The 22,180-nt window shown below is 43.1% G+C and overlaps 1 protein-coding gene across 1 annotated transcript in view; it reads right to left on the bottom strand.

Moving 5' to 3' along the window:
* Window positions 1-3,909: 3,909 nt before the first annotated feature.
* Gdpd1 (glycerophosphodiester phosphodiesterase domain containing 1) overlaps window positions 3,910-22,180 on the bottom strand; it is a 36,222-nt gene continuing 17,951 nt past the window's right edge. The window contains exons 5-10 of the mRNA XM_034506326.2: window positions 14,031-14,149; window positions 13,414-13,503; window positions 11,259-11,392; window positions 6,773-6,832; window positions 4,448-4,499; window positions 3,910-4,145 (exon numbers count right to left, since the gene is read on the bottom strand). Coding sequence (XP_034362217.1) covers window positions 4,023-4,145; window positions 4,448-4,499; window positions 6,773-6,832; window positions 11,259-11,392; window positions 13,414-13,503; window positions 14,031-14,149 — 578 coding nt within the window. The 3' untranslated portion in view covers window positions 3,910-4,022. The remainder of the gene's footprint in view (window positions 4,146-4,447; window positions 4,500-6,772; window positions 6,833-11,258; window positions 11,393-13,413; window positions 13,504-14,030; window positions 14,150-22,180) is intronic.

The raw sequence follows: 22,180 nt of genomic DNA, 5'->3' as shown, positions 1-22,180 counted from the left end.
AATTATAGGCATGTGCTGCCTCTTAAGGCTCAGAGTAAACTTTTTCAGCTGGTGTTCCAGTCTTATCTACGACAGATTCCATTTTTATTTATTTATCCTTTGATAAACTCTTCCAGGGAAAATTTGAATAATTCGAATTGCACAATTCCAGGCAGGACCATTCCCAGCGGTATATTAGTGGTTTTACATATTGGAACATACTGGTTTAACTCTCGTGTGTGTGTGTGTGTGTGTGTGTGTGTGTGTGTGTGTGTGTGTGTGTGGTCTTTCCTCAGTCATTCCATCCACCCACCTTGTTTTTTGAGACAGGGTTTCTCATTGGCCTTGGGCTCATCTACTAGGCTGGGGTGGGTGTCTGGGTAATAAGTCTTGGGGTTCAATCTGTCATTTGTGCCTTCAGTGCCAAGATTATATGCATGGATCATTATGTCTAGTTTTGTTGTATTTTTTTTTTGTTTTCTTTTTTGTTTTGTTTTTCGAGATAGGGTTTCTCTGTGTAGTCCTGGCTGTCCTGGAACTCACTCTGTAGACCAGGCTGGCCTCGAACTCAGAAATCCGCCTGCCTCTGCCTCCCAAGTGCTGGGATTAAAGGCATGTGCCACCACCGCCTGGCAATTTTTTTTTTTTTTTTTTTGAATGTGGGTTCTTTCACAACTGAGATGTGAGCTACCTACACAGCTCTGTCTTTTGTTGTTGGTTGTGAATCAGGGTCCACTATTAAGCCCAGCTCAGGCAGGCCTTGGATTTGTGATGTTCCAACCTTGGCTACCTACTCCGGGATTACAGGTGTGTACCGATGTGCCAGGCTGTGGACTTACAGCTGTGAGCCACTGTGCCCAGCTGTGAACTTTTTTTCACTTCTTCCATTGCTGAAATCAAACCCAATGCTCATGCCCTTACTGCAGCTACTCATGAGCTACAACCACACTTAATTACATTAACTTATTGTTAGTGTGTGCCACAGTGCATGTGTGGTAGGCAGAGGACAACCTTCGGGTGTCAGTTCTCTCCTTCCATCTTGGGTTCTGGGGACCAAACTCAGGATATCAGGCTTCAGGGGCAAGCATTTTACCCGCCAAGCCATCTTGCTGGGCCCCCTTTTATTTTTAGTGTATATGTGCATTACATGCAGAAGGGGGTGCACATGTGTGTCACAGTATTTATGTGGAAGTCAGAGGATAACTTCGTAGTCCATTCTCTCTTTCCACCTTTGTGTGGATCCAAGCGTGCCCAGCAAATACCTCTTCTCAATGAGTCATCTTACTGGCCCTTGGTTATTGTTTGAGACAGAGTCTCTCTATTATATGGAACTAGCTGTCCTGGAACTTGCTATGTAGACCAGGCTGGCCTCAAACCCACAGAGATCCACCGGTCTGCCTCTCAAGTGCTGAAATTGAAGGCATGTGCCACTATAACAGGCCATTTTTTTTTTTTTTTTTTTGGTTTTTTGAGACAGGGTTTCTCTGTGTAGTTCTGGCTGTCCTGGAACTCACTCTGTAGACCAGGCCTGCCTCTGCCTCCCAAGTGCTGGGATTAAAGGCGTGTGCCACCACTGCCCGGCGACAGGCTACTTTTAAAGACATGTCTGACTCATACTGAGATCACATACATACCATGATGCTTTCTTTCATAACATGATATTCCAATAGGAGAACAGTATTCAGATGCTACCTGAGGATGAACACCATATCATCTGTCATAGAAGTGGAGTTCATGCATGTGCACGCACACACACATAGTTGTGTGTCTCTACGGGTGCTCGTGTGAGGGGAGGCCAGAGGTTGGCATCTGGTCTCTTCCTCTATCTCCATTCTTATCCTTACTCTTGTTTGAAGAGTCCCCCTGGGGTCGGCTAGCCAGCCAGCTTGCTCTGGAGAGTGCGTCTCCTGAGGTTCTGATAAAGGTGGGCCGTCGCACCACCTCACATTACATGGCTGCTGGCTGTCTCATTTGTTGTTTCTCTCACTTGAACAGCAAACTTTTTACTCACTAAGCTGTATCCTCCGTCCAAAATCACCAGGTAGCCTAGCATGATTAAAAGATTGTCTTAAATTTATTTTATGTGCATGAGTGTTTTGTCTGCTTGTCTGTATGTACACCATGTACATGCCTGGTGTGCTGGAAGCAGAGCCTTGGATCCTCTGGAACTGAAGTAATGGATGGTTATGAGGCACCCTGAGGATGCTAGGAACTGAAACTAGTGTTCTTAACCACTACCATCTCTCCAGTCCCTTGAGCATGATTTTTAAAAACATGGTCACCATTTTGGGTAATTTCTACTGACTGACGTAAAACATGTGCTAGTTTTACAATATGACCTCTTCTGAATCATAATGAAGCAAAATTTCAAAAATAAACTACAGCTGGATGGTGGTGGCGCACGCCTTTGTTCCCAGCACTTGGGAGGCACAAGCAGGCGGATCTCTTGAGTTTGAGGCCAGCCTGGTCTTCAGAGTGAGTCCTAGATGGCTGGGGCTACACAGAGAAACCCAGTGTATAATACAAAAGAGTAAAGTGTCTGCCCTAAAAGATTAACTTGTACAAGTTGTTTGTCTGGATGCCAGGGCGACCTCCTTACTATGGTCCTGTTCTCCTTTATTGTCTTTATGCTAGAGAGAAAGCTCAGGCTCACTCATTTATTAATTGCCCCATTAACTGAAAAAAACTACACGAAACACACTGGAATTATAAAGCATAAAAGAAAACCAAGACCTTGTTTTACTCTTGGAAAACTTTATTACAATTTAGACCACAAGCGACAGAAGGGAGTGAGGCTGTCCTTCCTTGGCTGCATGTGGCAGACCCCACAGCAGAGACATAATTTAGGCAAAAGACGTCTAGTACTCTATACTGAATTTATCTCCCAGTCTGACATCATGAAAATTAGTCAAGAGGCTAGAGAGAAGATGTGCATGAGGTCACATCGGAAGGCAGAGGAAGTGCTGTGTACCATGCTGACTTAACGCTGTCGGTGACTGACGCTCAGAGGAGCCAGAGAGACCGGGAGCAGGTGGCTCACACTAATATGTGTGCAACAATGCTGTTTCCACCAGCCAATACTAAAGGGCTGCCACGTCACTGACAACCCAGGTCCAGGTTCAGTCTAGTCAAGCCCAAAGCTAAGAATCGAGTATTTCTTTCTTGAGGAAACATAAAAACATGACTAATTGGATCTTGTGTTATAATGTCTATTTTTAAAGACATAAGAAAAAAAATAGGCATGGCAGCATTGTCACACACCTGGAAAAAAAAAAAAAAGACTCCATTCGGAATGTCCCCATTAACAACCACAACCCAGGAGTCTGCCTCAGGCCACAGACTGGATTTCTGAGTAATGAGAAACTGTTATTTGCTTGAATTTACCCTCTGTGAATAGCACGCACCCTGCCAGGTAAGTAAGTACTACACATCTCTTTCAGGTTCCTCTTCCCCTATATTTTCCCTTAACTAAAATGTACCTAGACGTACGAGACAATTCAAAATGGCTGTAATGGCCTTCAATAATTTTCTGTGTTTTTTTTTACTAAAAAAAAAAAAAAAAAAAAAAAAAAAAAAAAGACAGGGTTTCACTATGTAGCCCAAGCTGGCCTCAAACCCCTGGTCATCTTGCCTCAGCCTCTCATGTGCTGGGATCGCAGGCTCATGTCACCACGCCCTTCTTTTACTATGGTTGATCCTGTTTCAGTGAAGGCTAACACCCTGTTTGCCTCTTGTCTTTGATTTCAGATTTACAATTTTAGAATACTGCATCATACGCAGACATCTTGATCAATGATCTACATATCTCAGTGCTGAATACCTTCAAACAAGTTACCAATGTAAAATATGCAATATTGATGAAAATAAATATGCAAGATAGGGAAGTTTCTACATTCCCATACAGACTTAAAAAAAATGAGGTATTAAAACTTAACTGATTAAACCTTTTATCGCCCTGGAAATCCCAGGGAAACCATGGTTAACACACGTCTCCTCAGATCTTTTCCGGCCACGACCCCTTTGAATGATGTGGAGTACTTTCCTTATGCTGAAAAGTTATGTAAGAAATCCTTCAGCTTTGTTGGGTAGTCTGTCATCACTCCAGTCGCTCCCAAATCAAAGGCTCTTTTGTATTCATGTTCTTCATTTAAAACCCAAACATATACCTGGAGACGAGGCACAAAAGAGAAATGTTAAACAGAAAATGGCTTTTCTATCTGTTCACTACGATCTCAGCACACTTACAGTGAACGCAAGGAAGGCTGTCACTGCTCACCCCTCAGACTTCAGCTGCCCTCACTTACATAAGGATCTAGCTAATGATTTGTCACTAACTACTGAAGAACATACAGTCCCCATTACAGCTGTGACATCAAAGTCAGAGATCAGAGGTTAAGCCCCTGCGCTGTGCCTAGTATCCCAGGCGTGAGCGCTGCTCTCGGAAAAACACATCAGCACCCAGACTGACCTGAATGCCCCGGGCGGTGAGGTGGTCAAATAAAGCTTTCCGCATTAACAAGCTAGAGGGAAAGAGAACAGCAGATTCAGGCACATCATCATCCGTAGGACTAGAATTAACCTTCAGTTTTCTCTGTCAGTTTACAGAGTTTAGCAATTGTTAGCTTAATTTAATCCCAGTGCTTCCGCAACACAAACAAACATCACAAGCAATAATAGCTGTTATAGGTTAATTTCCTCTCTTTCTTTCTTCTTTTCCTTTCCTTCTTTTGACAGCCTCACTATGTAGCCCTTGGTGGTCTAAACTACCTATGTAGACCAGGATGGCCTACCTGACCTCTGGCCAGCAAGATCTATCTGCTTCTCCAGGGGGTAAAGGCCACCACACCAGAGGTGGATGAATTTTCTTAACTTCTGGCTGGGGACCACCCAGAGCCTGCTCTCGGGCTGCCCCTGGACACTCATAAGACCATTCTTCCTGTAGCGCAGGAAGTGGAGGTGCCTCGCTTTGTTTGCAGGAGCCAGCATGAGAGTGAGAATGTGCTAGAATCTGGAGTTCCTGTTCCCAGCTTTCCAAGTTACACAGGCAGGGAACTCGGGTTGAGTCCTGGGCCTTCGCAGTTCTATCACCTATGCTCTTGCCTGTCTATAAACTATAACACTCTACATCTATGAAAATCATTTTCCAGCTTCAAGTAAATTTACTTTTAGATTACAAATCACTTAAACAAGATAGAAACTAGTAATACTGGAAAATGACAATTTTTAAAAAAGACTTAGTCTATACCTGTGGGGTCTGTGTGTAGATGACTGTGCAAGCACGTGAGTGCGGCTGTATATGGCGGCCAGAAGAGGGTGTCAGATCCCTTGGAGCTGGAGTCACAGGCAGCTGAAAGCTGAAAGCTGCCTGACAGGGTTTTGGGAACCGAACCTGTGCTAGAGTAGTACGTACTCTTAACCGCTGAGCCATCCCTTCTTCAGCCCCTACAAATTAATCCTACTCCTGTGCCTTACATGTACTACAGTGGCTAAATAAGAAAATCTAGCAGTCATAAACTTTAACATCAATTAAAATGTATTCTTGAAAACTAGAAATTAAACCAACAATAAAATGCAAAAGGAATAGACCCCTGTGACAAGCATAAAAGCTAAAACTAATTTTCTAAGACTCTTTGAAAGAGATAATAAAAGACTGTGTTTTAGAGTATTAACATATCTAAATACTTAAGCCTCCACTGGAAAACAAAAATACAGGACACTTTGTTACTTTTAATCTAAAATGAAACCCAACATTTGTAAATGTTAAAGCACTTTCTTTAAAATAGGCGTCAGGCCCTTGTAGGGAGGGCTACATTTCAGTTCTTGGCAAGTTTTGGTGCAACTATTTCCAAGAAACATGCCAGTAGGCAACACCCACTTTTACACACCCAGGACTGCCACACACCTCCTCCCACCATGTTGAACTGAGGTTTGTGGAAATAGCAAGGAAGTAGAAGGGGGATGGTTATTTTTTACAATCTTGCTAATAACTAGCTATACAATCCTGAGGAAATCATTGAAGTGAACGGATAGGCGCTTAGTTTTCTCATGAAGGTAGAAAGACACCAGGTGCCCACTAAGGTTCTATGACTGCAGGTGGTTTACTGGTATCCACTTGCACAGTAGGCATGCAAGTCCTGGTTACAAATGAGGCATGGACAGACTGGAGGAGGTGAAAGAGCTTGCTGCCAAGCCTGTCATAAGTTCTATCCCCTGGTGCCCTTGGGGTGGAAAGAGAGAACAACTCCTCTAAATGGTGCTCTGATGTCCACAGAGCACAAGGTGTCCACTCCCCACTGCACACAAAATACATTTATTAAAATATATTTTTTTAAAGCCAGGCATGGAGGGGCTGGAGAGAGGACTCAGCAGTTAAGAGTATCAGCTTCTCTTCTACAGGACCTGGGTTCGATTCCCAGCACCCATCATAGGAGCTCACAGCTATCTGAAACCCCAGTTCCAGGGGATCTGGCATTCTCACACAGACATACGTGCAAGCAAAACACTAATGTACATAAAATAAACACATGGGGGAGGGGCTGGGAGAAGAAGAGGGAGGGGAAACAACACATCTTGGAGTTTGGGAGTACTTGTTATTTTTGTAGAGGGCTCGAGGTTGATGCTCAGTACCCACAAGAGTTGTGGGTAGCACCAATGCTCTCTTCTGGCCTCTTTAGGCACAAAGCACGCACATGGTACACAAACATACATGCAGGTGTACACACATACGTATACAATTTAAAAAGCTAATCTTAAAATATAGAGAGAGAACCACAGTAGTATTTAAAATACTTACGTATCAGAAAGCCAGATGAGAAACTTATGGCCTTTGGATATAGTGTGCGGTTCTTTTAGCCTAAGAGAAGTCAGAGACTGAAGTATGAATTAGGAACACAAGAATGTATCAGTGTGACAGAATAAGACATTATCACACTGAAAGCAGTGCTTATGTGCAGGATGGGAGGCAGAGATGAGGATCTCTGTGAGTTCCAGGTCCTCATAGTGAGACCCTGTCTCAAAAAAACAAAATAAAATTTAATGCTGGGCAGTGGTGGCGCACGCCTTTAATCCCAGCACTTGGGAGGCAGAGGCAGGCGGATTTCTGAGTTCGAGGCCAGCCTGGTCTACAGAGTGAGTTCCAGGACAGCCAGGGCTACACAGAGAAACCCTGCCTTGAAAGACCAATAGATAAATAAACAAATAAATAAATAAATAATCTGTCAAGGGACAAAAATAATAGAAATTTATTTGTCTCCACTGGCCTTAAGCAAACTTTTACTAAAACTATTCAAAGCTAAGCTAAACTAAGAAAAATTAATTTCCCAGAGACCTGGTGCCCTAGGCTTACCACATCTTATCGTTTGTTTTGGCATATCCTTTTCCTTCTGTCTGTCTAGTCAAAATTAATGTGAGGTAGATTTCCTAACACAACCAACATTTGGAGAGATGGCTCAGTGGTTAAGAACACTGGCCAGTCTCAAGGGCCCCAGGTTTGGTTCCTCCAACCCACATGGCAGCTCACAAGAATCTGTAATCCAGTTCCAGGGAATCTGATAACCTCTTCTGGCCTGCACAGCTACCAGGCACATATGTGGTCCCAGACATATATACAGGTCAAATATCCATAAAGAAATAAAAATTTAAAAAGTCAGGCAATGGTGACTCATGCTTTTAATACAAGCACTCAGAAGGCAGAGGCAGGAGGATCTCTGAGTTCAAGGCCAGCCTGGACTACAGAGTGAGTTCCAGGACAGCCAGGGTTACATAGAGAAACCCTGTCTCAAAAAAAGCCCAGAAAAACAAACAAAACAAAAACTGTCCTATGGATTAGCAGCAGTGTGTCTGGCATGGTGGGGCACATCTTTGGTCCCAGCACTAGGGAGAGACAGAGGGATCTCTGTGATTTCAAGGTTAGCCTGGCCTACAGATGGAGTTCCAGGCCAGTCAGGGCTAAATAGCGAGAGCCTGTCTTTAAAAAGATATTTAAAAGGTCAGATGTTTAAGGTTTTTGCTGTTGTTTTTCATTTTGAGTTGGTTTTCTTTGAGACAGGGTCTTGGCCCTCCAGACTCGGTTTCTAAAGTGCTGGGATTACACCCACTGTACTGGAGGCACTGACACTCATCCTTATAATGACGGTCTTGCCGTTTTAATGTCCCTCATGCTTTGCACACCCCTGAGTCTCACAATGTAGTAAAAGCTGGTCTTGAACTTGCAACCTTCATCCTTCTGTGTGCGAGGATCACAGCTGTGAACGACTCTGGCTACCACACACTTCCTTCCTGCTTCCATATTTGAAGATCTGGGCTCTGGACTTTTGAATTACCTTTCCTATTTAGAAAGGTCAACCTGATGTTTCGGATCCACACTGAGTACCTTCTTCCAATCTATTTATTTATTCTTTATTTCTTGCTTCTCTCCTAACTTCTCCCGTATCCACTCTCTCCCGCCCTCTCTGTGTCCTCACACATTAGCTAAGCTGGCTCAGCTCCAGGGATCATCAATGTGTCTTTGCCAGCCCTTAGGTCACCGATGCTCAGATGCTCAATGCTGCACCCAGCCTTACAGTGGGTGCTGGGCTATGACTCAGGTGCTCACGCTTGCACAGCAGGCTCCTTACCCACAAGCCATCTCTTCAGCTCTCAGAATCATGTCTTAGAAGAAAAGACTAATGCCACAGTGTGCTTCCTTTGTATTTCAGTAACATTCACTTCCCTATAGAGTGCACTGAGCTGTCTAGAGGACATGGTACTCCATGCTAGGCAAGAAAAAGCCAAACATTCCAGTAATAAATGGTTAGAATCTTTTGAGTACAACAAATGAAAACCACTTCTTTGTAGACAAGTGTTTTCTGAACAGGGTGGGGTGGCACATGCCTGAACTCCCAACACTCTAGAGGCTGGGTAATAGGACTGCCATCAGTTTTGTTTTTGTTTTTTTTTTTGTTTGTTTGTTTTTGGGTTTTTTTTTGTTTGGTTTTTTTTTTATTTTTTTATTATTTTTTTTTTATTTTTATTTTTTTTTTATTTTTTTTTTTTTTTTTTGGTTTTTCGAGACAGGGTTTCTCTGTGTAGCCCTGGCTGTCCTGGAACTCACTCTGTAGAACAGGCTGGCCTCGAACTCAGAAATCCGCCTGCCTCTGCCTCCCAAGTGCTGGGGTTAAAGGCGTGCGCCAACACCGCCTGGCGAGGACTGCCATCAGTTTAAAGTCAACTGTGATAGACTAATGAAGCGTGTGTGTGTGTGTGTGTGTGTGTGTGTGTGTGTGTGTGTGTGTGTGTGTATGTGAACAAAAAAGGTATTTTCAGTTGTTTAGTCTAAGAAACAAACATTCATGAATACTTTTTTAACAAATATAATTGAAAATTGATAAAATAAAAAGTCCATCACTAAGGAATTCAAGCACTGAAAGGCCTTGGCGCAGGAACTAAGCTAAAAAAACAGGCCAGAGATGGCTCAGCAGGGTGCCTGCTGCTCAGTCTGATGACCTGAGTTTGGTCCCCAGGCCCCTTGGGGCAGAAAGAGAGAACCGGTTGCTGATGGCTGCCTTCTGACCTCCACAGTGGCACACTAGAGTACACTCATGTATACATACAATAAATAAAGGTAATAAACCTTGCTTGGGGGCGATGGGATGGAGGAGGTGGTTCAGACAGCACAGTGCTTATGCAGACACAATGACCTGGGCCTGATCCCCAGCACCCATGCTAATAAATGAACTGGGCAAGGTGACTGATGTGCACTTTGTCACCCTACTGCTGGGAAGGCAGAGATGGGCGGATCCCTGGGGACATTCTAGAAAACTAGCCTAGATTAATCAGTGATCCCCAGGTCCTGTTTCAAAAAAACAAGGTGGACAGCTCCTGAGGAACAATTCCAGAGGTTAACCTCTGCCCTCGGCCCCCTCTCCCCCCCCCCCCACATACAAGGAAACTATGATCTAATTTTATTAAGAAGCTTTTCATATCAGAATTCTTTTTTCTGTGTTTGTGTGACAGACTGAACCCAGGGCTTCATTAGTGCTAAAGGGCTCCGCCACGAAACCACAGTCCAAGTCACACAAACATCTATTCATTTTTCTTTTTTTCTTTTTTCTTTTTTTGTTTAGATGGTTGGTTTCTGAGACAGGGTTTCTCTCTGTAGCCCTGGCTGACCTGGAACTTGCTCTGTAGACCAGGCTGACCTCAAACTCAGAGGTTAAACCACCTGCCTCTCCCTCCTGAGTGTGGGAGCAAAGGTGTACGCCACTACTGCCTGGCTACATCTATTCATTTCTTTTCTTTTCTTTTCTTTTCTTTTCTTTTCTTTTTTTTTTTTTTTTTTTTGAGACAGGGTTTCTCTGTGTAGCCCTGGCTGTCCTGGAACTCACTCTGTAGACCAGGCTGGCCTCGAACTCAGAAATCCACCTGTCTCTGCCTCCCAAGTGCTGGGATTAAAGGCGTGCACCACCACTGCCTGGCTTATTAATTTCTTTAAAATATTTTTAAAGTGTATTCTTTAAAGATTTTGATCCTATCAACTCCTCACTACCCTCTTTGATCCCTCTCCCACTCCCTTTCAACCATTTCTTCCTTCCAATGGACCCCTTTTCTTTTAATCAGGGTTCCTTACATGAATGTGGGTATGGAGTTACTGACTAGAACATGGGCAAGGTAGCAGAGGCTACACCATCTCAGAAAGCCTCCCTCTCTCCCAGAAGCTGTCAACTGCCTATACCTCCTTTGGGTGAGAAAGGCTTTTCTTTTCTTTTTTCTTTTTTTTTTTTTTTTTCACTGATATTTTGCTTTAATCTGTTTTCCTGTAGCTATAATGAAATACCTGAAGCTAAGTTCTTAAAAAAAAAAAAAAAAAAAAAAAAAAAGGTTTACTTAGGTCACAGTTCTAGAAGCACAAAAGCACAACACTGGCTTGTTCTTTGTAAAGAGTTTGTGGCAGCAGGAAAGCAGTGGGCATTTGCAGAAGGAGGCAGTTGGGATACAGGAGGAAGCAGAAGAAAACCATGGGCAAAACCTCCTTCCCACAAGGAAGAAACTCATCCCCTAAATCTCCCACTTAACTCCTACTTGACCTGACCACTACTTAACATAGATGAGACCAGCCCCAACTTCAGGGGGAATAAACCACACATGTACTCGGCCAAGGTCGAGGAGGAGCTGGGAGAATCCGCAGCCTGCAAGTGAAAGGCCTCCACTTTAGCCCCAGTACCGAGGAGTCAAGCCACAGCGACAGGGACGGTCACAATGACTTGAGCGTTCTGTAAGGGGTAAAAAGTAGAAGGACTTACTTCAGTATGATAGAGGGCATTGGGATTTCAAAGAACTGTTCTCGAATGGGCACAAAGGGCAAGAGGCCAGTGAAGAACAAGCCGAGGATTAGTAGAACACGCTGCAGGCTGAAGAGTATAGGAATATCTGAGTTCTAGAACACAAACAAGACTGTGTGTTACTTTAAAAAGCATGATCATTTTATAACCCCCAGGATGTATTTCCCAGGTTATATGCTGACAAGCATCCTACGAATTATGAATATTCACTATAACAACAACTCAGGATTCTATAGCTAGTCTATAACCCATCAGTGATGATCTACTTTGGAGCCCTGGCACTGAAGTTTCCCTGGTGCTTTGGTAACACATCTGTCTGTTGGTGACAGTATCAATAGCTAGAGACTAGGAAATACACCAAAATGGCAAAAAAAAAAAAAACAAAAAAACAAAAAAACAAAAACAAAAAAAAAAAAAAAAAACCATGGAATATCTGACTCCTGTTTAAAATGTACAGTTCTGCATCTCCGAGAATCTAGAGTATATATATATGAACATCAGTATTGCTCATCATCCATCCATCAATCCAATACGTCATCCATCAGCTCTGTTATGGGTCAGATATACAAGATAAAGTGGGACAATGCATGACTGGCCTCTTGGCATATGGGAGGCCAAAGGGATCTCAAGTTTAGGCTGGCCTGGGATACATGAGACACTTGTAAAATTAATGAATCAATCAATTAATCGATCAATCAATGAGTCAGAGAATTTCATAAGTTAGAATAAAAATCTAACTTATTTAGAAATAACTATAGACTTTCAGAAAGTCACAAAATTAATAGAGTGTGATATGTTCTTGGCTTAGCTTCTCTAGAAGGTGATGTGATGAGACTTGTACTGGAGGACCAAAGCCAGCTGACACTGATGATTACTGTTAATTAGATGATGGACTTTAGTTCTGCTCACATCTTTGTTCCTTTGTGCCATCATTTCTAACCTGTTTCCATTTGCTGTGTGCATGTGTTTTCATTCTGTGCAATCCACGTACGGATTCCCATAACCACCACAAACAAGATACAGAGTCCTACTAACACTGTGCTATCGACTAACGCTCCCTGTCCCCCGTAGTCCGTGTGTCTGGCAGCCACCAATCTGCAACTCATATCTACAGTTTTGGGAATGTTATATAAATAATACCACACAGCACATAATCTTTTTTTAAAGAAGGATTTTATTTTTACTTATTTTTATTTGTCTGTGTGTGTGTGTGTCTGTCTGTGTGTGTGTGTCTGTCTGTCTGTCTGTCTGTCTGTCAGTCTGTCTGTCTGTTGGTGTGGTGTGTTTATACCAGGGTTTGAAGGACAGCTTCATGCCTGTTATGTGGATGATGCCAGAAATCAAACTCGGGCTTCAAGCTTGACCAGTAAGTGCTTCACCAACTGAGCCAGCTCTCTGGCCTTAGCATGTAATATCTTAAAATTTTTATTTATTTATTTATTTATTTATTTATTTATTTATGAGTGGGATGCATGTGTGCTTGGTCAGAGAACAATTTCCCGAAGTCAGTAGTTCTCTCTTTTCAGAGTCTGTGTGCATGTGGAGACTGAACTGAGGTCATTAGACTTGACTGTAAGTGCTTTTACTGCTGAGTCACCTTGCTACCTCATCAGCATGTGACATTCTGAGTGCTTTGGGTGCATGTCTGTGTGTTTGAACGAATGGCTTTGAGCATTGTTAGGGGAGTGGTCCACAGTCCTATGCCTCTTTTTACTTTTTATTTTGAGACAGAATCTTGCTAAGTTTCCCAGGCTGGCTTTGAATTTACTCTGTAGCCCAGGATTATTTTGACCTTCTGAGCTTCCTGCCTCAGTCTCCAGAGTAGCTGGGATTACAGGCCTGCACCTCAAGCCTGGCTTCTTAGAGCAATTATTTGTGGGATTTTTCCTGTCTTTTAATTCTTTAACTGGCAGAGAAAATGAACCCAGTCGAACCCCTAGACTGTATCACAACTAACAGAAGCTGCTAGATGAGGTCTGTCATCACTGTAGGCAACTTCTGGCTGGTTCCTTCCAGTCATACATGAGCTATGACAGGAATAGACTCTGCAGACTCCTGTTATCATGACTCACACAAAAGGAGCCAGCATCCCTGGTCGGTCGCGCCCAAAGCTCACCTCTTTGTAACACTTGTCTACAATCTCAGAGTTGGCATTGCCCCACACTGTCAGATGTTCTCGCTTATACTGCTTCACCAGTTCAGAGACCTGTGTGCGAAAATTCACATTTTATGCATGTGCCTATATGTAAACCCACCTGTGTTGCTTTACGTTACAAATGGGTTACAATCCATTATCTGCCAAAGGGTAGTATAAAAACTGTGGGACAACGAACTGGTAATCAAATTGAGATTATGTTATGAAATACAAAATTATTTACATTTACCACTCTAAAACGAGTTTCATCGAATGTGACTACTTAGTAATTTGACATAAACCAACCACAAATGAGACGACTTAAAACTGGTAGTCAATTACAGAAACACCTGGATGACATTTATCCATGTCCGGGATAAGCCAACTCAGTCTGAAAACAGGCCACAGGAAAGTTCCCTCTGACCTCTATGTGGCACCAGACAATGCTGAGCACAGTGCATCTAGTTCCCTCCATCCCAGTCAGTCAGCCTTGTTTAGTGTTTGCAGTCAGACAGTGCTGATCTGCAGAGTATCACCTTTCCTCCACACCGGCAGGGTCACCCACTCTGACCTTCCTTCCCGAGGCAATGCCCGCGCACCTTCCGAATCAGCACATTGTTGTTCACTTTGATGTCGATGTTAATGGGCGTCTCGGGAAAGGCCTCAAACACTTCCTTCAACAAGGGGATTCGGGTATCTTTTCCTTCACACTTGCATGCTGAGAAAGTAAGGTGTTTTGAAATGGTGACTTCCATTCTTAAAGCATAATTCTTATTTTTTCCAGTGGCTGTAACTCATACTACACGTCCATTATAGGTCAATGACAAAATGAAGCAAAACGTACAAAGGAAAGAAAAACATCACGTGAGATGCAGCGCCTTGGCCCTGTCATCACTCGTGCTGGACGGCTTCCTTTCTCCCTGTGCATTATTTATATACAGTTACAATAAAGTGTGCCTATAGTTTTTACCCTGATACTTTTATATCCATAAAATATTTTCATGTAGCCGGGTGGTGGTGGTGCACACCTTTAATCCCAGCACTTGGGAGGCAGAGGCAGGCGGATTTCTGAGTTCGAGGCCAGCCTGGTCTACAGAGTGAGTTCCAGGACAGCCAGGGCTACACAGAGAAACCCTGTCTCGAAAAAACAAAACAAAACAAAAAAAAGCTCAGCAGGCTCCATAGAGGAATGGCTGGCTATAAAGTACAAGACATATGTAAAGTAGTTCCAGGTCCATGTATTTCAGTCCAAAAGCCAGAACTGTATGCCATCCTAATGGTTTTATTAGACTTTAATGAATCTTAGTATAATTACTGGTTCTCAATACGAAAAAGAGGTTGTATTGCAGATTAAAACTGCTAAACTTATTCCTGATAATTCAGAATTAACCTTGCTATTCATGCAACTGCATCAAACAATTTTTGAAAGATCTAATTGTACTCTAAAAGAGATTAAAAAAAAAACTGGGATGTGAGGACTCCCAGGACTAGACTGCACACAGCTTTACTAACTTTACTAACTTTTAAGTTTGTTTGTTTTTTTTTTTTTTTTTTTTTTTGGGTTTTTCGAGACAGGGTTTCTCTGTGTAGCCCTGGCTGTCCTGGAGCTCACTCTGTAGAACAGGCCGGCCTCAAACTCAGAAATCTGCCTGCCTCTGCCTCCCAAGTGCTGGGATTAAAGGCGTGGGACATCCACCACCCGGCTAACTTTAAGTTTTTTAAATGCTAATGAAGTAGGGATAACAGCCTCTAAAAGGCATTGGATTGTGGGAAAACTGCTGAACTGAGTGAGCCTGTGTACTGCAAGGATGCTGTAACATTAGACTAGAAACCAGCAAAGGTGTTAAGATTGGGCCTGCTGTTATGGTTGTTTCTACAGAAAACCAAACATTACGGATACCATCGACAGCTTTGTTCCCTGCTGTGCTGTCTATGGTAACTGAACAGCTAACAGGGACCAATCATACATATCAGGCCCATATTCCCAATCCTCGAATTAACACAGGAGTTAAGTTGGGGAGATATGAGTATCCTTGTGATGGTTACTGCTTCTTCTTGGCTGATCCTTATCACCACCAGGGACCTGCTGAACCTATAGAGGAGTGTAAGGAAATTATACATTATACTGTGGGAGTACAAGGACAGCTCTTCAAGTGTGGTTATCTACAGTTAATACTGCCCAAGATTTCCTATTTTTTATATGCTCCATGCATTTGGTTTTCAGGGACAGGAGACTGATGCTACTAGTTCCACACATCTGCCTCTTTGTGAGATGTGTGTTGCCAACAAAGAATCTGACTGGCTACACGGGCAACAATGTCCAGGGCTTGTTACTATCTCCCACAGAGACAGACACGTCATTGATTGGACTCCTCATGGCTTCGCTAAATTCTCATTCAGAATTGACATGGCAGTATAGTTCACAGAAATCCACTCTACCCTTAATGTTAACTCAATGGCGTGCAATTGGGATGTCAAGTCCTCTATTAAAATTTAGCAATTCAGTTCAAACAAATTTGTAGAAATTAGCAAGTGCTTCTTAAAGCATGGAAAGGAAGGTTAAACATTAATGATGGTAAGTATATTTTATCTTTTAGATTAAATCAGAGTCCACCCTTTGTAGCCTGTGTACCACTACCTTACCTGTTACGGAAAGGGACTGTACAATGGCACCCTAATAATTACAGTATCACTTGTGAACACTGTACTCTTTATGCCTGTGTTAATTCTAGCATTCCTTAAACATCACTTCTGAAAGTTCATACATTCTCAGAGCAAGGCCAGCAGTCTGGTTACCAACAGGCTGTTGAGGCCATGGCAAGGTCTACCCGTGATGGTTCTAGTGCGAAGGCTCACTGAAACTATTAAGAACTCGTCGGATGACTCACTGGTTATTGCGGTAGTTATGGGAATTACTGCACCAAGAGCCACTGTTGCTACAGCTGGACTGGTGCTTCATAACAAAATTGAAACTGATTTTATTAGAATGGCATAGGCATTCTACAGAACTTTGGACTGAACATAATAAAAGTGAGATAGTTAATTAATGTAATAGCTGATTTGTGACAAGCCGGGATTCTAACAGGAGATTCAGTTGGAGATATTGAGGGAATAAAATTTCAGTGTGGAGGGCTGGAGAGATGGCTCAGTGGTTAAGAGCACTGATTACTCTTCCAGAGGTCCTGAGTTCAATTCTCAGCAACCACATGGTGGCTCACAACCATCTGTAATGAGATCCAATGCCCTCTTCTGGTATGTCTGAAGACAGTGACAGTGTATTCACACACACATACACACACACACACCCCTTTAAAAATTAAAAAAAAATTTGTGTGATTGGAATGTTACATCTTACTGTATTACAATTTACAAAGGTTCATGATCACCAATGGGTCACCCTAACTATTCTCAAGTGATTTGATTTACAGCGAGAAATGAAGGAAACTTTCTCACAAGGTTACCTGATGCGACGGGAATGGGTGCTGTGGAAAGCCTTGCAGACGCTTTGGCCTCATTTAATCGTAGGCATTATTTTAATAGATTTCTTGTTCTAGTGAAATTTTGTGAGTGGAGTGTATAAAGGTGCTTGCTGCCAAGCCTGACAGTTATTTCCCAGACACACATGACAGAGGCAAAGGACTGAGTCCCACATTATCTTCATACACAGACTTGACCACCTACCCCTAGTCTCTACAATAAATACATGTAATAAATAAAAATAAATAAAGTCCCTGAAACAAAACTAAGAGATACAACACATATCCAAAAGATCAAACAGAAAGAATTTTATTGAATGAATCGCTGGAATCAGCCATGATGAAGGTAGATAACTCCTGGCTTTCTTAGTCATGAACTTAATTAAGTTCATCATTCTGTATTTACGGTCTTAAAACATCTTGAGATGGACCATGTCATGGCAGGCAGACCTCTGAGTCTGAGGCCAGCCTGGTCTACAGAGTGAGGTCCAGGACAGCCAGGGCTACACAGAGAAAGCCTGTCTCAAAACAACAAGAACCAAACATGACAACAAACTGCAATTTTGGGATGGGTTCTAGCACTTACAACTGAGTTTAAATTGATCACAGACTACATAGATTATAAGAACAACCCCACCCCACCCCCCAAAAAAAAACCCTACACTTAAAAATGGAAAGCTTGGTCTAGAGAGATGGTTAGAACAATTTGTTGCTTGCAGGGGTCCTTGAAGCGGACCTGGGTTTAGTTCCCAGCACCCACATGGGAGTGACTCATACAATCCATAACTCCAGTTCTAGGGGATCTGATGCTCTCTTCTGGCCTCCACAAATACAAATACCAGGCATGTATATACAAACAGGGAAAACAGTCAGACACATAAAAAAAACAAAAACAAACAAACAAACAAACAAAAAAACTAAACATCATTCGTTAATGTGGAAAACTTAGGCTAAGTTGGTAGTGTCTGCCCAGCTGTGGGTTAGAACCCAGCACTGCCTAAACTGGTCATGGTGGTGTGTACCTGTGATCCCAGCACTTGAGAGATAAAGACAAGAGGATCAAGAAATTCAAAGTCATCTTTGGCTATAGAGCAAGTTCAAGGCTAGCTTGGGCTACATGAGACCTTGTCTACAAAAGAAAGGAAAAAAGAAACCTTTTCTGTTAGGGCGCATCAATGCCATCTTAAGAAATGTAGACATCAAAGAGAAGTAGATAGAGGGATGGAGCAAGGGGTCCTTTGTATCTCTGGATTTGACAACATTTAATGTCAAATTCACTGGTACTCTAGCTAGTAAATCTATTTTTAATTTTTAAATCTATTTATGCACATATGTGTAGTGTTGGTTCTCATGAAGCTGGAGTGGAAATGTCCCACATGGGTGCTGGGAACAGAAACCTGGTTCTCTGGAGGGGCAATACATACTTTTAACTGCTGGGCTCTCTATCCCCTGTATTTTATTTCTTGCCTTAAGATAATTGAAACTGATTTCTGTTACTAACAACTCGAAACTTGTTACCATACTCTAGCTCTGTGATGTTCAAAGCAGTAGCTACTGGCTGCAAGGGGGCGCTTAAATTAAACAGTAAAAAAATTAAATAGTAAATAGGTTTCATATCAGCCCACTGCTGTGGCGCATGCCTGGAGCCTTATAAGGTCCTTGGGAAGTGGGTAGGATTAGTCAGCCTGGGCTGCACAAGATCCTGCCAGAGGACACAGCAGGGGCAGGTCAGAGCTGCTACCAGACAGCAGAGAGACTCAGAGATCTCATGGCCACAGCAGAAGAAAGCATGAGGAGGGGGAGCCTGGAGCTTTGTGTCCAACTTCCTCAAGCAGCCTGCCCTTCTCCAGTCTCCTGAATAGTGCCCACAGGCCCCAGCACAGATGGCATTCCTGCAGTGGGTCCCTTTGTGCTTCCTCTCCTTCAAGTGGCCTCCTGTCACCATCCCTGGGCACTCTTGGGGTTTACCCCTTCCTAATCATTTTTTTGTTCCTGTGGGGCACACTCCAAAGTAACTTTGTAATCTAAAAACAAAAACAAAACAACCCTCCCCCAAAAAAACAAAACCAAAAAAACCCCCCTATTTTTTAGATTTATTCTTTATGTGTGTGTGTGGTTTTTTTGTTTTTTTTTTTTTTGCCTGCATGTATATATGCATACCACATGCAATATCTCAGAGGATATCTGAGGTCAGAGGATATCTGATCTGAAACCGGAGTTACAATTTGTTGCAAGCAACCATGTAGGTGCTGGGAACTGGACTCCAGTCTTCTGCAAGAGCACCAAGCACTTAAAACAACCGAGCAATCTCTTTTTGACTCAGTTTCTCAGTTGTGCTAGCCATATCTCAAACTCAACTAACACATGTGGCTGTAGGCTGTCTCATTTCATAACACAGAAATCCAGACAGTTCCGGTCATGGCACGAGGTTCTATTTGGACAGTGATGTTAAGTATGGAAAACGACCATTCAGATGAACTGTCATGAAGCAACAGATGTCCATATCCAAGTAAGATACACACGGGACACAAGCAAAGGTCAAACAGACAAAACTACGCTAGACAGATGATACACACAGCTGGGAATCACACATGTCCCAGCATGCAGGGGCCTGAGGAAGCAGGTGCTCAGTAAAGCAGCTTGGGCTGGCCAGAGAAAACAGAGAGCAAAGAGCCAGCAAGATGGCTCAGCAGGGTCTAAACCCTTAGCTGGTTGGAACCTGCTATGCACATCAGGCTTGGGGAGCTACCTGCCCCCGCCTACCCAAAACTTTCAATAGTCTAAAATCAATTGTGAGTTAAATGCAATATAGATAAAAGTTTCGGTTTCATTTTTGTTTTTATTCTTGAGCTTGGTAGGTCAACCCTTTATTTAATCCCAGCACCCAAGAGACAGAGGCGATTAATTGGTTTGAAGCCAGCCTGGTCTACACAGTAAGATCTTGTCTTAAAACAAACAAAACAAAACAAAAACAACCAAAAACTTAAAAAAATTTCTTTACACTTGTCTGATATTTTTCAACAGTAGTCAGGCTCAGTGGGAGGCGAGGACCGTCTGTGAGCACTGGCCTGGTAAGGTGGAAACAGTGTCAAGTTCTAGCTTGGATATTTATTTGTTATATGACCTTGATCAAGTTAATCTCTGTGGCTTCAGTTTCCTTCTCTCTAAGGGAAAACAGGGCTAGCCAGCTTCAGAGATCTCTCCACCTTCATAAGTTTAAGACTTTATGAGAAGACATAACACCAGGAAAAAAGAAAGGATTTTTTCTTTTCTTTTCTTTTTTTTTTTTTTTTTTTTTTTGAAACAGAGTCTCATGGAACTCTGACTGGCATGTGTGGTCTTCCTGCTCTCCCCAACCTATCACCAAGCTGGAATTAGAAAGGCCTGTACCTCACGTTCAGTTTGTTCGGTGCTGAGCAAGATTTCTAATCCCAAAGATTTGTTTTTTCTTTAACATTTGTGGAGCCTTGCCAGGTATGATGGTCCGCACCTTTAATCCCAGCACTCTGGAGGCAGAGGCTTATGGAACTCTGTGAATCTGAGGTCAGCCTGGTCTACACAGTGAGTTCTATGCCATATGATGGTGATGGTGGATGTGTGGAGTCTGACAGTGCTCTTCGGGGGGAAATGAAAAGCACAAACATTCAGTTACTATTTTCTGCACTTAACAGAGATACTGGCTTGGTGTCACATGCCTATAGTCTCAGCTCTCAGGAGGAAGAGTCAAGTAGACCTCTGTGAGTTCGAGACCAGTCTACACTACAAAGTGAGTTCAGGATAGCCAGGGCTGTTAACAGAGAAACCCTGCCTCAAAGAACCAAAACACACAAACACACACTGAGCAGAGCTTCAGGGACTGCTAGGCGAGTCCTCTACACTGAGCCACCCGGAAGGACACAGGTCTCTCTCTCCTTTTGAGGTGAGGTCGCAGTAACCTGCCAGGCTGACCTGGAACTCCATTTTCTCGCCTAGGGAGGGCTTGACCCTGAGGTCTTCCTGCTGAGCCCACTGTGTTGCAGATGCAGCTAGAAACTTCACATCTTAACTGTCATAAATCCAATCTAGTAGTGATAGAGACCCAGAACGTTTAATCTAAATTACAGAATGGAAAGAGCATTTCCTCCAACCAATGTAGAGTAGAGTAAGGGTAAGGAGAGACAAATCAAACTTACGTTTGATTAAGACATACCTTACAAATAGGTGACTTTTCATTTTTATTCTATTATTTTTTATTCTACTCTGTCTGTCTGTCTGTCTGTGGGAGGCCAGAGGAGGCATCAAATCCCCTGAAGCTAGAGGTAGACTTTGAGCCAACCAGTCTGAGTACTGGAAACCAAACTTTAGTCTTAAGCACTAAGCTCTCTCTCCAGCCCTTCATTTGTATCTTTTGAGACAAGGCCTCATTGTAGTCCTAGCTGGCCTGGTACTCAAAGACATCTGCCAGCCTCAGCCTCACTAGTGCTGGAATTAAAGGTGTCGACTGCCACACCTAGGAACTTTCAGGGTTTTTTCCCCTTTTATTTACCTTCCTTTTGCTCTCTGAGCCTACCCACCCTGCCTTTGGTGTTTAATCTAAAGAGTATTTTAAAATTTATTTTATGCATATTTGTGTATGCCTGAGTGTGCACTACATTCGTGCAGGAGCCTTTGGAGCTCAGAAGAGGGGCTCACAGCCTCTGGAGCTGAGGTTGTGAGCAGTCAGTGAGTGCCGAGAACTGAATCCAGGTTCTCTGGAAGAGCAGCAAGAGCTCGTAACTGCTGAGCCACCTCTCCAGCCCCAACTTACGCAATTTATGAGAAAGAGTCTGACTTTGTATTACAATCTGGTGGTGTACTTGCAGCGATTCACCTGCCTCAGTCTCCAGTGCTGGGATTACAGGTCTGAAGCACCACACCTGGCCTTCAACTCAAACACAACAGGTGCTTTACCACTGAGCCCCATGTCCAGCCCTATACTGGCTGATTTAAAATCGATTTCATGTGGTACTCACAGTATTTTAAAAATGGATATGAATAAATCCCTTGAGGCCTGTGAGATGGCTCAGAAGCCGCCAAACCTGATGGCCATAGTTCAATACTACATGGTGAAAGGAGAGAACCAACTCTCACAAGTTATCTTCTGATCTCCGCTACACACACACACACACACACACACACACACACACACACACACACGAAGGAAGGAAGGAAGGAAGGAAGGGAGGGAGGGAGGGAGGGAGGGAGGGAGGGAGGATAGATGGATGAACGAATAAATGAACTGACAGGGTAACTGA

Source organism: Arvicanthis niloticus, chromosome 6 (assembly GCF_011762505.2).
Source record: "Arvicanthis niloticus isolate mArvNil1 chromosome 6, mArvNil1.pat.X, whole genome shotgun sequence".
Classification (NCBI taxonomy): domain Eukaryota; kingdom Metazoa; phylum Chordata; class Mammalia; order Rodentia; family Muridae; genus Arvicanthis; species Arvicanthis niloticus.
This window is presented reverse-complemented; position numbering and strand designations above follow the sequence as displayed.